Genomic DNA, 14,172 nt, shown 5'->3' with positions numbered 1-14,172 from the left:
TACCACTTGCTGGCACCATAACAACGTGCTAACTTTTGTCAATTCATGTATACTGTTTTCATCTACATTACTATGACTATCATGTTGTGACCTTAGTGTTATCATTCCGTATAAACACAGCTGAACATGTTGGCATCTGTATCTGTCTCTGTACATATTTACTGTGCTTATGTACTGATACCTACACATTATTTGTTCCATTTCTATTAGTGGTATTTGTATTGCTATGTTGATACTGTAACCAGCTTGAACCATGTGCAGTTCAATGCATTTGCTCACTTTCTTACAGCTACATGGTGGCAATACTTTATTTTGTCCCACACATCCCCATAGTACTTTACATTTGAAATACTTTACGGATGGCATACGTAGTCAGCATTAACTTCTTCACTGTCCCTTTGTTTACTGACAGTGTTTTGTAATGTTCAACATTTTGGGTGCTTAGGTTACAGATGGAGTCACTCTTGGTTTTCACATCATCACATTCCTCTGTATTGACAGAGATGGTTCTACTAAATCAGGATGAGTCCATACTGGTTGCAGCTTCAGATGGCAAAACACACCATTTGAGGAAACAGATGAAAACAAAACAAAACAAAAAACAAACATTTTTGCATGGGGGTAAGACCGTCTGCACTTTCCATGTGGCAGACTTGTCTGCCACACTTTTTTATTTGTGTATACTAACTTCAGAAATGCAGAACATCAGAAAAAAAAAAACAAATCCCAAAAACCTATAATTACTGCTGGCACACTAATACAAAATGCACTGGCAGTGATTTTTAGCTGAAAACAATGGCTGATGAGTTTCTATTCAGGGAAGTATGCTTGATGAGATTAAACCTTTCCAAGTTTATAGCTAACCAAGGGAAGACACGTTGACAAATATTACAACTTCATATTGTCAAGTTTTACAGTTTTGCAAGGTAACAAACTAATGTTAATGACATCTAGTATTTCAGTACGTTATACATACTAACAATAGTTTACACTTTGGCCATATATGCTTTCACACTTTCAACACTTGAGCTTTAGACTGGTCTTTCTGCAGTTGGTACTTTGGAATTAGATATTTTAGCAGTGCTCTGTTAGAACTAGGTCTGGCAGGAATCACAAAGGACTAAAGGTCTGAGCTGTTAATGAGCTGCTTTCTGTGCCAGTGTACAGGGTTTTGGTCCTACCACCTCCACTGGCCAACTGTATGACTCTGAGCAAGTCACCTAACCGGACACTGCTCCTGTGTGGACTCTGAAAATGGATATTTTATCCAGTAAGCTTACCTGTTTAACAAAACAGATTAAAAGAAAAGAAAAGAAAAAATCACTAGCAAAATGCAACTTATAGTAGCTGAATGTCATGACATATTAATTTGGTTGTAGGCTTGACTCTGTGGCCTAAAGAACTGGAATCCTGACAGTGACCCAGGTGACTGTGGTTCAATTACTGGCCCAAGCACTGAAAGGACAAGGCAGGGTAGGGGAAGAGTTAAAAGAATATCACCTGCTTGTTTGTTCATTGGGGGGGGGGGGGGCAGGAAGTGTTTGTGTGCACCTGAAGGCACATACAGGATGCTGTTATCTCCCTTGGTGGAGATTGGAGAGACCACCGTTTGTGTTGCAGGGGTAAGGGCAGAACTGCTTAGAAGTAATGCCCCTTGTATAAGTGAGGGAATGCTCTATACTATCAGCCAATTTCATGTCCCCCTCTCTCCCTTGCACCTCAATGAGTGTATGCATTGCTAAGACTGGGAAGAAAATGAAAAAATTCTAAGTCAATATAAATACTACCTTGGATTTCCACTGAAAATAGGCTATGCCTAATGGGACGAACCTGGTAAATAAAAAGTAAACCGTAAACAGTTTCTATTACAAACCTGGGATGAACCAGAAAATAGTCCATGTGGATCAATGTTATATCCGACTTAAACATATATATAACATGCACACACACATATATATATATATATATATATATATATATATATATATATATATATAATAAAATACTGACCAAAGAATATTAACTAAATATTTTCTAGTGGATATTTAATATGTTTTACTGTGCAGAACTTAAGTATAGCACCTTATATGGGGGGGGGGGGTCCCGTTATACTGTGTGACAGTGCCTGCTATATAATGCTCATGTTCGCTGGAAGCAACAAAGTGTTATGTCACATTGGTACAGCTATGGGTCCTACAAACAAGTTAAGTCAGGCCTGGCAAGTATCTCCTGATAATCTACACACACTAGTTAAAGCCCAAAGCTACTGTTCTCTTTTATGACATAACCATGTCAAGCCAGAAAAATGGAGTGAAAAAACATTTTCAAATTTTAAAATGGAAATGAAGTTCAATCTTTACCTATGGGTATGTTAATTATATAACATGACATTAGTAATGACGACAGAGTACAAATTCAGGAATATAAAAAGTACAGGATGTGTGGGAAGGAAAAGTCAAAGCTTCATTCATAAAAAGGAATGAAAGAACTAGCAAAGAAACTGAAGCCACTGTATGGAGAACTATTTTAAATTTTAATGTAACAATTTAAAACATCAAAGATCATCAAGCATTATACCAAATTGTTAAGTTCAGAAGCCTGTCATACACAAAGAAAGGAGCACAATGAGTTAAGCTAGACATAGCAAGTGATACCAATGACTTTATACTTAAATCAGCCAGAGCAGTGATGGTTAACTTGTACTGTATATGCAAAGTTTGTCTCGAGGCAAGACATGGGGTCTCTTCAGTGGAGTCAAAGAAAATGAACAGTCAGGCCTTTTACACCTTTTTATATCTGCAGGGGAGTCAGCAAACACAACTGTGGTGAACACATTAGGAAGCATGTGGCAACACCACAGTATATATGTGCTCCAAGAGCATTATTAAGTGACATAACAGAACATATTAACAACCTCAGCATGATGGATATGTCGGACTTCTCCAGTGTCTGCATTGCTGACAGTTACAGGAATGACAAGTTAATTTTTCCCAGACTTGGTGAAAAGGGAGGCACTTAGTAATGATCATGTTAGAAAACTGCTTGCCATATAAGGAAAAAATGGTCACTCTGGAGGCCAGCAAAGCTGGATTATACAAAAGGCAGTCCAGTTGGGTTATTTGTAATATACAGTAATACTTGGCATCCATATAGCAAGCAATTGACTATTCTAGGCACGATAACTATGAAAATTCAGTTCTTAACATCAAAATGCAGCAAGCAAAAAGGAATAAATAAGATTCAAAGGGTTACTGTAACATGAACAGTCTTAATAATATAAGTACTATCAGCAGCCTCAGAACTATGGCAAAATGCAGGCTCTTTTCATTGTGATACAGAATCACAAGTGCTGCAGTCATAATTTAAAAATTACTTAGCATACATAAGGTAAATTATTAATCTAATATTCACAGCTTGACAAGCAACTCAGTGTTGTAAACACTAGCTCTAGATGATGGTCACTGTTGTGACACCCCTATCAGTGTGCAAAAATGGGAAAAGGGGGGTATGGATGGAGGGCTGCCATTCTGCAACAAAATAAAATCATTACATTAGTTTGACAGCAGATGAATACAATAAGCTTGTGCCTAGCATATATGAAGTAAATTATTATTGCAATATTCCATTCCGCAATGAAAGTGAATCCCTACATATAGTAACATGGCAGGAGACAATAAGTCTATGTAGCCTGCCTTTTAATGAGTCTTTACCATTATACATCCCCCTCCAATCAGATAAGTTTAAAAAATATATAACTTACCAATGTGTTCCTTCTCACTGTGCAGTGCCCGCTTTAGCTGTGTAATCAGTTGCTTTCCAGTTTGGTTGTCCAGATTTTCACATGAAGCTTGCAGTGCTAAGATGTGTAAGGCAAGCAGGCCAGTGACTGGCTCTTTTTGATACTCTGGTCCAGTCCTGTCAGTAAACAGACAAATGACTCTCCATAAATTTAAATGGCTTAGAAAATAAGAAAAAAGAAAACAACTTCTTGTCTATCAGTTAGCATAGAGGATAAAGCTTTGATCCATTAAAGAGCTGCTTCCTACAGCCAAGGCTACAGGGTTTGATTCCTTCCATATAGTTTGCCTATTGTGAGTCTCTGAGTAAATCACTTACCCAAATAGTATGCCCAAATTGCTTCTGAAAAGGAACACCTGAATCCAGTGAGCATACCTGGCTAATAAATGTATAAAATAAAAGTAAAAAAAAATAATACAATTTCCTCCTCTTCTTCTTTTCAACATTAAATAAAGAAGCTCACATTAAAGTACTTGAGTAACACCTGGCAGCATGAATGGATATGCTCTTGAGAAAAAGTCAGATCATGATGTTGGAAGTGCAAAATACTTTTGTCACTCTAACATAGGTTTCTCATAACCAACTATACGAGGAGGTCATCATCTGCTGAAAGCACTTGCAATGGACAATCCCAGTGGTACTGCTATTAAACAGAGGTTCTGCGACTAGTGACACTTACAGATACTGTGGATCCCTAGTTTAAACGTGGTAACCAGAAAACACTGTGTGTGTGTGTCTTTCAGAATTTAAAACTCTAGTTTTCTATTAATTTACTTATTTATTAAGTGACTCAGTAAGCAGATATAAACCTCTTGAGGCCAGGCGACAAGAGTATTTAAAATATAGCATATCTCACAGTCAAATCAAAATGAAGTGAGTATCATGTTCGGAGCTGTAGTAAATGGTACCCCAGAGCATTTAATTATTCCTATTATTACCATTTATCAGTGCAACAGATGCATCAAATAAACAGCAGTATATAACACCCACAGCAGTGCACATCCCATGTTCATAGCCAAGTAATTAAACAAGATAAAAAATAATGAACTAGCAGTGTTATAAAGTGCAACTACTAGAAGAGAAACTAATCTCGAATTAGATATTAGAAAACAAATTACATTATCAAAAATGAAAGGCAGTTAGACTGCTCGATCCATGGTGCAGAGGGATAAAGGAGGAGGTGGTGTGCTCCACAAGTGGAGGGCAAGTCGCCCTGAAGGACAAGCAAGTTGGCCTGTTCCCTAACACCAAGCTCTTGCCAGTGGGAGAAACAAACGGGCTGACTGGGCTTCCCGGGTGAAAATGAATGGGCTGGAGGGAAGTTTAATGGCAGATGGAATCTACACACTGGCTCAGGTGGCATGATGCAGGGAGTATAAAGAGCAGAAAAAATCTGTACATTTTTTTTATTCTACCTCATAACACTTTGCTTTCAATCTAGCAGCTCTCATTCAGAGTGAAAAACTTCCTAAGCTATGATGAAGGGCAGTATGGGAGCAAAGATTGTCTCATGAACTCAGGTGACAACACTTGTCAGGATGTAAACGGTGAAGTTTCTGTCTCTCCTCCCCACAAAACTTGTAATCACTGAACTTGCTAGCCCATTCAACAAAAGTTTGTTACAAGCACATATTTGACTGCAAACAGCATTCAGTTCACTTTGAGGAAATCAGGTGTTGGAGCTAATTAATATGAAATTTAATGTAGTATTTTTTTAACAAAACTGAATTTAAAATAATCTTTCAGTCATGAAACAAGGGTGCAAAGTAATGGTTATGAGGACCACTGGAACAGCACGAGTTTTTTTTTTAAATTTTCAATTTATTTATTTATTTGTTTGACATTTGATTACCAAGAAAGTCTGACTGGGTCCAGGGAAACCCATTTTCAGCACAGGCCTGGGGAAAAAATCTAAAATACAAAGAATTACTAACTAATACAGAAGTTAAGACAATAAAGACAATAAAATAGTATAAAATAAAACGTGAGAACAAAATAATAATATTAAGTTACAAGTATAAACTATTACAATAAATATAGTACATTATTATAGAAGGAGTATTGTACTATATTACACTAATTATATGTTGATAGCAATGACAATCAGTGAAATACAAGAGAAGAAAAACGGTACCGAATGAGAAAGGGAAAGAGAGGAAGTGGGTTAAGTGGCTTAGGAATGAGAAAATGTAAAAGCATAGAGGAAGGAGTTAGAGTGAGAAAAGAAAGTAGTTGGGGTATTAAGGAGATTACAAAGAGAAGCTTAGGCCTGTTACAGATGGTAAATAGAGAACTAAATGCTGGAAAAGGAAGAAGAGGGAGAAAGGGAAGGAGAATTAGATATTGTGAAATGGTAGTTTGGGGTACTTTGAAAAAGGATATAGTGTCAAGTAGGGTTAGAGCAGGAACAGATCCATGCTTTGCTTAAGTATTCCTTTAGAGTGATTTTAAATGAGAGGAAGTTTATGTTTGATCTAATGTTTGTGGGAAGTTTGTTCCAAGCTTTGGCAGTGGAATATGAATACAGAGATTTTCCAATGGTTTTACTGGGCTTGTGTACAGAAAGAAGTTGTTGGTCTTTGGATCTATTAGAGGGGTAGAGAGAAAGAATAGATGTTAGTGCAGGACAGGTAGTAGGTTTATAGATAATGTTGTAAGAAAGTGAGTCATTGTGGGAGCTCCAGCCATTTTAATGATTGAAGTGTAATGCAGTGATGCAATGAATATGAAGAGTTTGTGGCAAATTTTGCAATTTTATTATAGCAAGTTTCAAGTTTTAAGAGAGAGGTCTGAAGATTAGTAAAGATACTGGCACCATACAAGAGGGAAGGTAATAAGCAAGAGTGATTTTAGTAGACTGGTTAAGAAAAGGTTAATGTCTGTAGAGCATACCTAATTTCTGATGAGTATTTTATGCTATTTTGTATATGGATGCCAAATTTTAGGTTATTATCAATAATTACTCCTGGGTGGCCACGGTGGTGCAGCTGTTAGCGTTGCCACCTCACAGCAAGAGGTTCTCTTGTTCGATCCTTAGCTGGGGTGCCTTCTGTGTGGAGTCTGCATGTCCTCCCTGTGGTCACGTGGGTTTTCTCCGGGTGCTCCGGTTTCCTCCCACATCCCAAAGACATGCTGTAGGTGGATTTGCAAACTCTAAAGTGGCCCGAGGCATGAGTGTGTGTGTGCCTTCTGTGGAAGGTTGGGCGTCAGGCTGGCAACTCGACACTGTAAAACTCCACTGCCAATCATGAGTGGACAGGTGATCCACTGTGGTTACCCCTAACTGGGAAAAAGCCGAAAGAAGAAGAAGAAGAATCAATAATTACTCCTAGCAGCTTGCCGTATGTAACAGTTTCAATCAGTGTGTTATTTAGGTAATGGATGTTGAAACTTGTTTTACATTCTTGCAGGTTTTTGGGACAAAGAGTAGGACTTTAGTTTTGCTAGGATTGAGAAACAGTTGAGAGTTATAAAGACAGAGTTCAATAGATGAGAAAGCTTCTGGATTAATGTTTTGAAATTCAGGTAAGTTATTAGCAGTGCAGATAATAGCTGAATCATCGGCATTCTGGATTAAAGAGGCCTGGAGGGTAGATGAATGTTGGTTGTTTATGAGGATGTTAAACAAGAAAAGGCCAAAGATGGAGCCCTGGGGTACTCCTGTAGTAACCGGTAGGAAGGGAAAAAGTGAGCCTTGCCATTTTACTGGCTGTTGTCTGCCTTAGAGATAGCTTGCAAATCATGCAAGGGAGATGGGTGTGAGACCAAGTAAGGAATGTTAGAGTAATAATGTATTATGTAAAACAGTGTTGAAAGCTTTTAAGAGGTCTAAAAATATTGTGGATGCAAGTTGACCAGAGTCTCTAGCATGATTTAAGGTATCCATGAATGATATTAGGGCAGTTGTTGTGCTGTGATTAAGTCTGAAACCATACTGGGTGGGAGAAGGGAGGTTGTTGTGCAGAAGATAATTAATGAATTGTGTGTGGATAAATTTTTCCAGTATTTTAGACAAAGGTGATGACAGCAATAGGGTTTTAGACAAATTAGAGCTATTACCTCTTTGTGTAGTGGGATAATGTAGGACTCTTTTTAGATGTTTGGGACATGAGATTCACTAACTGACCTGTTGATAATAATACTGACTGGGTAGGCAATGGCTTCAGCGGCAAGCTTATGGTACTTGGCTGAGAGATTATCAGCTGAATTAGTGCAATGTTGGGAGTTTTTCAGGCAGTTTTTTATGTAGTTGGTAGGAACTGGGTGAAGTGGAAAAGTAAGAGTAGAAGCAGGAGAGTATTGTTTGACATCAAAAGTAGCATTATTTAATGAAAGTGTGTTATTGGCAGAAAATTGCTCTAGATGAGATATGCTGTCAATGATGTGAGACAAATCTTCTGTACAAAATGCCAACCTCTTTATCTGAGAAGGGGCTAGGATTTTGTTTTGTGCCTCATTTAAGAAATGAGTTGATTGTTGACCAGAATTTTTGGGGGTTTTGAGAGTAATTTGATTGCTGGTAGGTATACAATTGTTTTTTATCTGTTGTAATAAGGTTTTTAACTTTATTATGGAGTCGTCAATAATGTAATATGTTGTCCAGGGTGTTATTTTTTGCCATTCATTCCATGCTTTATTTTTAGGTGGTACTGAAGTAATTAACAAAGTCATCTAATGGAAGGGTTCTTAGGTAAACCCAGTTAACAGATTTTAGTATATACATACATATATATGTGTATATATATATATATATATATATATATATATATATATATATATATATATATATAAAGATTCTAAATTAAATTTAGATAAATTACAGATTGTCTTGTAGAAGTGTTTGTTGGGGATATGTTTAGATATTATGGTGGTGTATGAGGATAGGTGTTCAGTTAGTGTGTTGGGAGAGTACCAGTTTGCGTGAATTTACTAGGATCTGATACTAAGATCCAGTCGACAATGGATCCTTGGTTGTAGTTTTTGTTGAACCTTGTGGGGGGTTGTATGACTTATGTAAAGTTATAGAGGTTAATACAGTAAGCAGGAGAGACTGAGGTAAGATTTAACCAGTTTATGTTAACATCATCTAGAATGATGATTTCACAGGAGATGTTAGTTGTGATCCAATGTATGATAGGGATGTTATACCCCTGAGGAATGTCGATAAGTACAATACATAGGATTTTGGAAGTGTTCATTTTTAAAGTGGTAATGAAAAGTTCTGCATTATCAAATCTGGAGATACGACTTGAGTATTTGGTTACAGTGAAGTGACTAGTGTGGAATAATGCAATATCACCCACTTTCTTGTATAATCTATTTAGTCTAATCATATAATATCCTGAAGGTAACACTTCAGTTTCTGTTATTTCAAGTTTCTGTGGCAGCTAAGAAGTTGGGAGTATGTAGTGCTATCCAGGCATAAAAGTCTAAGATTTTATTGCAGATGCTGTGAAAATTAAGGTTAAATAATATTAGATTCTTATTTAGGGATGCGTTTAATAGGCTAAAGGATGTAGTTGGGGTAATGGAGGGGCCTGGGTTAGGATGAGCATCACCAGCAAGGGAGATGAAAGAGAAATAGGTAGGAAATATTTACTGTAGAGGAGGGGATTTAATTAAGTAAAATTGAGATTTAGTAAATTTTGAATGACAAGATTGGAGTTTGATTTTTGTACATGTTAGTTTGGATGTGTGAAATAGACTTGAGGATATATTTGAGTAACTTTTTGAATTTTTAAAATGAGCATAATTGATGTTATAGAAGAAACAGAAGGGTTAACAGCAGATTACTGATAAGATGTTAGTTGAAGAAGGATAAAGTATAGAGCATGGGAAAACATGAACATGAGTGTATGAGGTATTGAGGACATAGTACTCTTTAGCTGCAACCTGGGTAGAGGCTTATTAAACTTAGTTATAAATAGAGATGGAAATGATGGGAAATAGCAACAAGAAGAGTTATGGTGTATGAAGTTGCAGAGATGTAGTGAATATATATATATATATATATATATATATATATATATATATATAAAATCAAGTTGCCTGCAAGTGTGTAGTCTAACTTAGTATTTGATGCATTGAAAGGTTAGTTGGAAGAGGTTAGGATGATTGGAGATTTAGTATATGTATGAGTAAGTCTGTTACTGCTCAATAGTGTAGGGATTGCTTTGACAGGTCACAGTGATAGTGGGAGGAGTTTTGAGAGGTATAAATGTAGGAGTAGTGGGGGTGGGTGAGAATTGAGGGTAGGGTAGGGGAGCAGAGTGAGCCCGAGCATATTGAGGGTGAACAGACCGGGTCTGACCTGATTAAAGTTGCTTGTTGTTTTTTTTTTTATTATTATTAAAAAGAATAGTGTAAATGTAGTGAGAGAAGATAAAGAAACTGGAGGGATGCCAGGCAAGCGTATATGAGTGGGTATAGCATAGTGTAGGACAACGTAAGTAGAAAAAAGAGGAATATTAGTTTTTATTCAACTGTTGGAAAAAGAAAGCAAGGTGTGTTAAATTAAAGTAGTCAGGAGAGAGTTGCCAATTACTAAAACATGGTAAAGTGAAAATACAAATACTAAGGCAACCAAAGGTCTGTAGCAGTTAAAAACAAGTCAAACAAAGAGAAACTTCACACACCACCAGGCTAAAAATACAAAAGTCTTTAATATAATTATTAGCGCTTTCAGGTTAAAAACCCTTTATCAGACAATAGTATAGTAATACTAACACAGTATTTAAATACTAACACAGTATTTAAAACAGCCGAAAAACAATCATCAAACAGGAACAATCAAGTCAAAGGTCTATGCCTCTTAAGAGCAGGTTTTAAAGGCACTACTCTATTAAGACCTGGGCTTCTATCAGCCCCTAGGTCTATTATCCATTGTGTTTCACAGTATTCAGTGAAACTAATGATTATCAGCCCCCCCCCCCCCGGGTTACCTTTAACCAATTGTAGTACCATAAAATTAAAATAATGTCCCTGACATTTATTGACATGCTGAAATAAGGCATTATGCATATCATGTGGATGTATGGCAGATAAATTTCTCAGAATTCTATCCTTAAATCTGCAATTAGTCTTGCCTACATAGAATGATGTGCATCACATGCACCTAGCCAGATATATAACATTTTGAGAGTTACAATTGGCTAGCAATTTAGGTGTATACACTCTTTTTCTGGTAGGATGAACAAAATCAAGAGCTTGACAAATATATTTACATGCTTTACATCGTTGACAGAGATAGTTTCCTACCCTCCTAGCATGATCCATTATTCTTCTGCCCCTATCACACAAGACCTGCTTTAAATTTTTATTACTTTTGAATACAAAATTAGGGGCATCTCCCACTATCCCCCTAAGGGTATCATCAGATTGCAAAATTCTCCAGTTACCCCATATCATATCATATCACATATCTGCCTAACATCACTACATTTAAAATACAATTTCACCCTACTCGCATCTTTGGTTCCACTCATTTTATTTCTTCTGTTCTTATTTTTATTTTTGTTGTTAATGCACACCAATCTATTCTCTACTCCTTCAGACGAGAACCAAGGTGCAGGTGTGGTCCTTCTTAACTGCACAGGGTTATGCATCCCCTTATCCACTTCCTTATGACTACAACCTCTAGAGGTAAATCTAGAGGCAAAATTACCCATCTCATCAAATAATGTCTCAACATTTGTACACAATCTCGACATCCTAAGGGCCTGTCCTTTTATAATATTTTGGAAGACAAATCCACTGTCTCTTTGGCTAATGTGCCGTTCTTCCAGCATGGCTTTCAAAAAACACTGGTTTTGAAGTGATTGTCTAAATCACATTAAATTTTAATGTCTAAAAAATCAATTTCAGTATAAGAAAACTGTTAAGAAAATCTTAAAAAAACTAGTGGTGGATTCCAGATAGGAGACAAAATCCTTTAACACTTCTATTGTACCTGTCCACAATAAAAAGACATCATTTACAAAACGTAAATAAAAAATAAGAGATTGTTTCCACTCATGCTCAGTCTGAAACATAACATCTTCCTCCCACTGGGCAAGCACCACATTTGCAAACAAACTGGCATAGGGGGTGCCCATAGCCACCCCCCCATTGTTGCCAATAATGTTGTTGTTCAAACATGAAAACATTATTCTCTATTATACCATGACCCCCTATTAATATTCCAAAACATGCACGCTGATTGTGCGTGCACATTAATAAATCGACTTATACTAATGGAAAAGGTCCGGCCCAGACTTTTCCATTAGTATAAGTCTTTAAAGTCTATATGTTAAAAGAGTTTAACATATGACACAGGTTAAAAAACAACGGAGATATCCGTTGCTTTTTAAACTATCTCGCTATGTTAAACTCCTTTAACATGGCGATAAAAAGCAACGGAGATCTTGCTTTCTCCATTGCTTTTTCAGTCTCACTATATTTAAATGGGTTTAACATAGCGAGACAGCAAATAAGCAGATCTCCGTTGCTTATTTTAAAAGTTGTCATATGTTAAACAGTAAAAAGCAACAGAGATCTTGCTTTCTCCGTTGCTTTGGCCACAACTCTGATGTACTGTGTAGGCATGTGCAGTACATCAGAACTGCCGATGCCAGACAGCTGCGGAAGGGCAGCAAAGAGGCATTATACAATGCCATTATTTAAGAAAAGTAATTGTTTCTTTTCTTAAATAAATAACCACTTGTTAACCACGGTTGTCTTTGTTTGGCTGGGACCAAGCCACGCCAACCGTGATTAAAACCCGCATTACCCACACCCAGACATGGGTTATTGCTATAATACCACCTCTAATAAACCTAGAATTTGTAGAGTTGTCTTCTAATCAAAATAATTACTTAATCTTAAAAACTTCTTAACTGCTTGAAGGTCATATCTATTGGGTATGACTGTAAATAAATTCTTCACATCAAGAGTAACTAATAAAACATGACTATTAAAACTTTTACCATACAAAAATTAATACAGCACAGTTAAAACATGTGCACTATCTTTTCACACATCAGGAACAGTAGAAACAACCAACTTTAGTTTAGATTCTACCCAAATGGAACAGTGCTCAGTGATCCACCTCCTGCCCAAAACAAAGGGTCTCAGGGGTGGGTCACATAAATCTTTATGTATTTTGAGTAGCACTTTAAAAATCTGTATTATTGGATGCTCAACAGTAACAAAGTTAAGAATGTCATCATCTAAAATGTTGCTCATTCTCAATTCTGCAAGAACACTGTTAACATGTGTAATGACATTTTTCACTTCTGTCAAAATGACCCACTTATAAGTAACATCATGATCAAGCATATGTTTGATTTTATTAACATAAAAAATAGTTGCCATCAGGACTATGGCCCCACCCTTATCCACTGGTTGTATTACTATTGCAGTATTATCACATAGATTTCTCAAAGCTGTTCTCTCATCTGTGGTTAAATTGTCTAGCCACAGTCTTTAAATTGTCTTAGGTGATCCTCACAAGTCTTAATGAAAGTTTCAATAACTGGATTAACCGGTGGAACATATAAACTAGGTTTTTTCAGGCAACCAGTATTGGTATTCATAGCAATAGAGTCACCAAACATTCTTTTCAGCAGGTTCCTGCCAAGTAACTTATGTTCCAAGATTAAGTCAGTATATCTCTGAGTTGCAACAAGTATGCTCCAGAAGTCATACAACGACCCCAGGAGTCACAGGTAAAAGACACAAGCGATGAAAGAACACAAAACTGAAAACTGGTTGCAGGAAGGAAGGCACCAAACACAAAACGTAAGAACACGCAGTTTTGGATTAAACTGCTTGTTCTTACATTTTGCATTTGGTGCCTTCCTTCCTGCAACCAGTTTCCAGGAGTCACAGATGATATACCATCTCAAAAAAGGCACACACATTCTAGTGGGACATTATCCCAGAGGTTCAGAAAAAAAACACCACTGGTGGTAAGAGCTATGACCACAAGGACCTATTTGCACAATGCAATGAATTTCAGAGACATGTTGGCTGCCATTCTGAAAGACCTCATTTTTGGCTAATTTGCGTGTCTCTGAATCACTTTTAATTACCGCTAGTGCAAATCAGCAGTTTCCTGCGTAGCTAACACTATGGTTCATAGATCTGAATAAAGCTAACATGACTTGTTGGTCATTTTAAGCCTGGCCAATGATCCTATCTGAGGATCGAACCCAACACCTTCTAGTGAGACATTATCCAGAGGTTCAGAAAAACACCACTGGTGGTAGCTATGACCACAAGGACCTTTTCACAATGCAATGAATTTCAGAACATGTTGCTGCCATTTGAAAGACCAATTTTTGTATTTTCTCTGATCACTTTAATTGTGTCAAATCAGCATTTCAATGTAGCTAA

The 14,172-nt window shown here is 36.9% G+C and overlaps 1 protein-coding gene across 5 annotated transcripts in view; it reads right to left on the bottom strand.

Moving 5' to 3' along the window:
• Positions 1-14,172, bottom strand: part of TCN2 (transcobalamin 2) — a 2,080,282-nt gene that overhangs the window by 648,293 nt on the left and 1,417,817 nt on the right. For all 5 annotated transcript variants that reach the window (XM_044068453.1, XM_044068452.1, XM_044068454.1 and 2 more), the window contains one exon: positions 3,761-3,915. In XM_044068453.1, coding sequence (XP_043924388.1) covers positions 3,761-3,915 — 155 coding nt within the window. The remainder of the gene's footprint in view (positions 1-3,760; positions 3,916-14,172) is intronic.

The sequence above is a fragment of the Protopterus annectens genome, chromosome 4.part0 (genome assembly GCF_019279795.1).
Source record: "Protopterus annectens isolate FY-2018-M chromosome 4.part0, PAN1.0, whole genome shotgun sequence".
Classification (NCBI taxonomy): domain Eukaryota; kingdom Metazoa; phylum Chordata; order Ceratodontiformes; family Protopteridae; genus Protopterus; species Protopterus annectens.
Note: the sequence above shows the minus strand (reverse complement) of the source record. Positions and strands in the feature narration are given on the sequence as shown.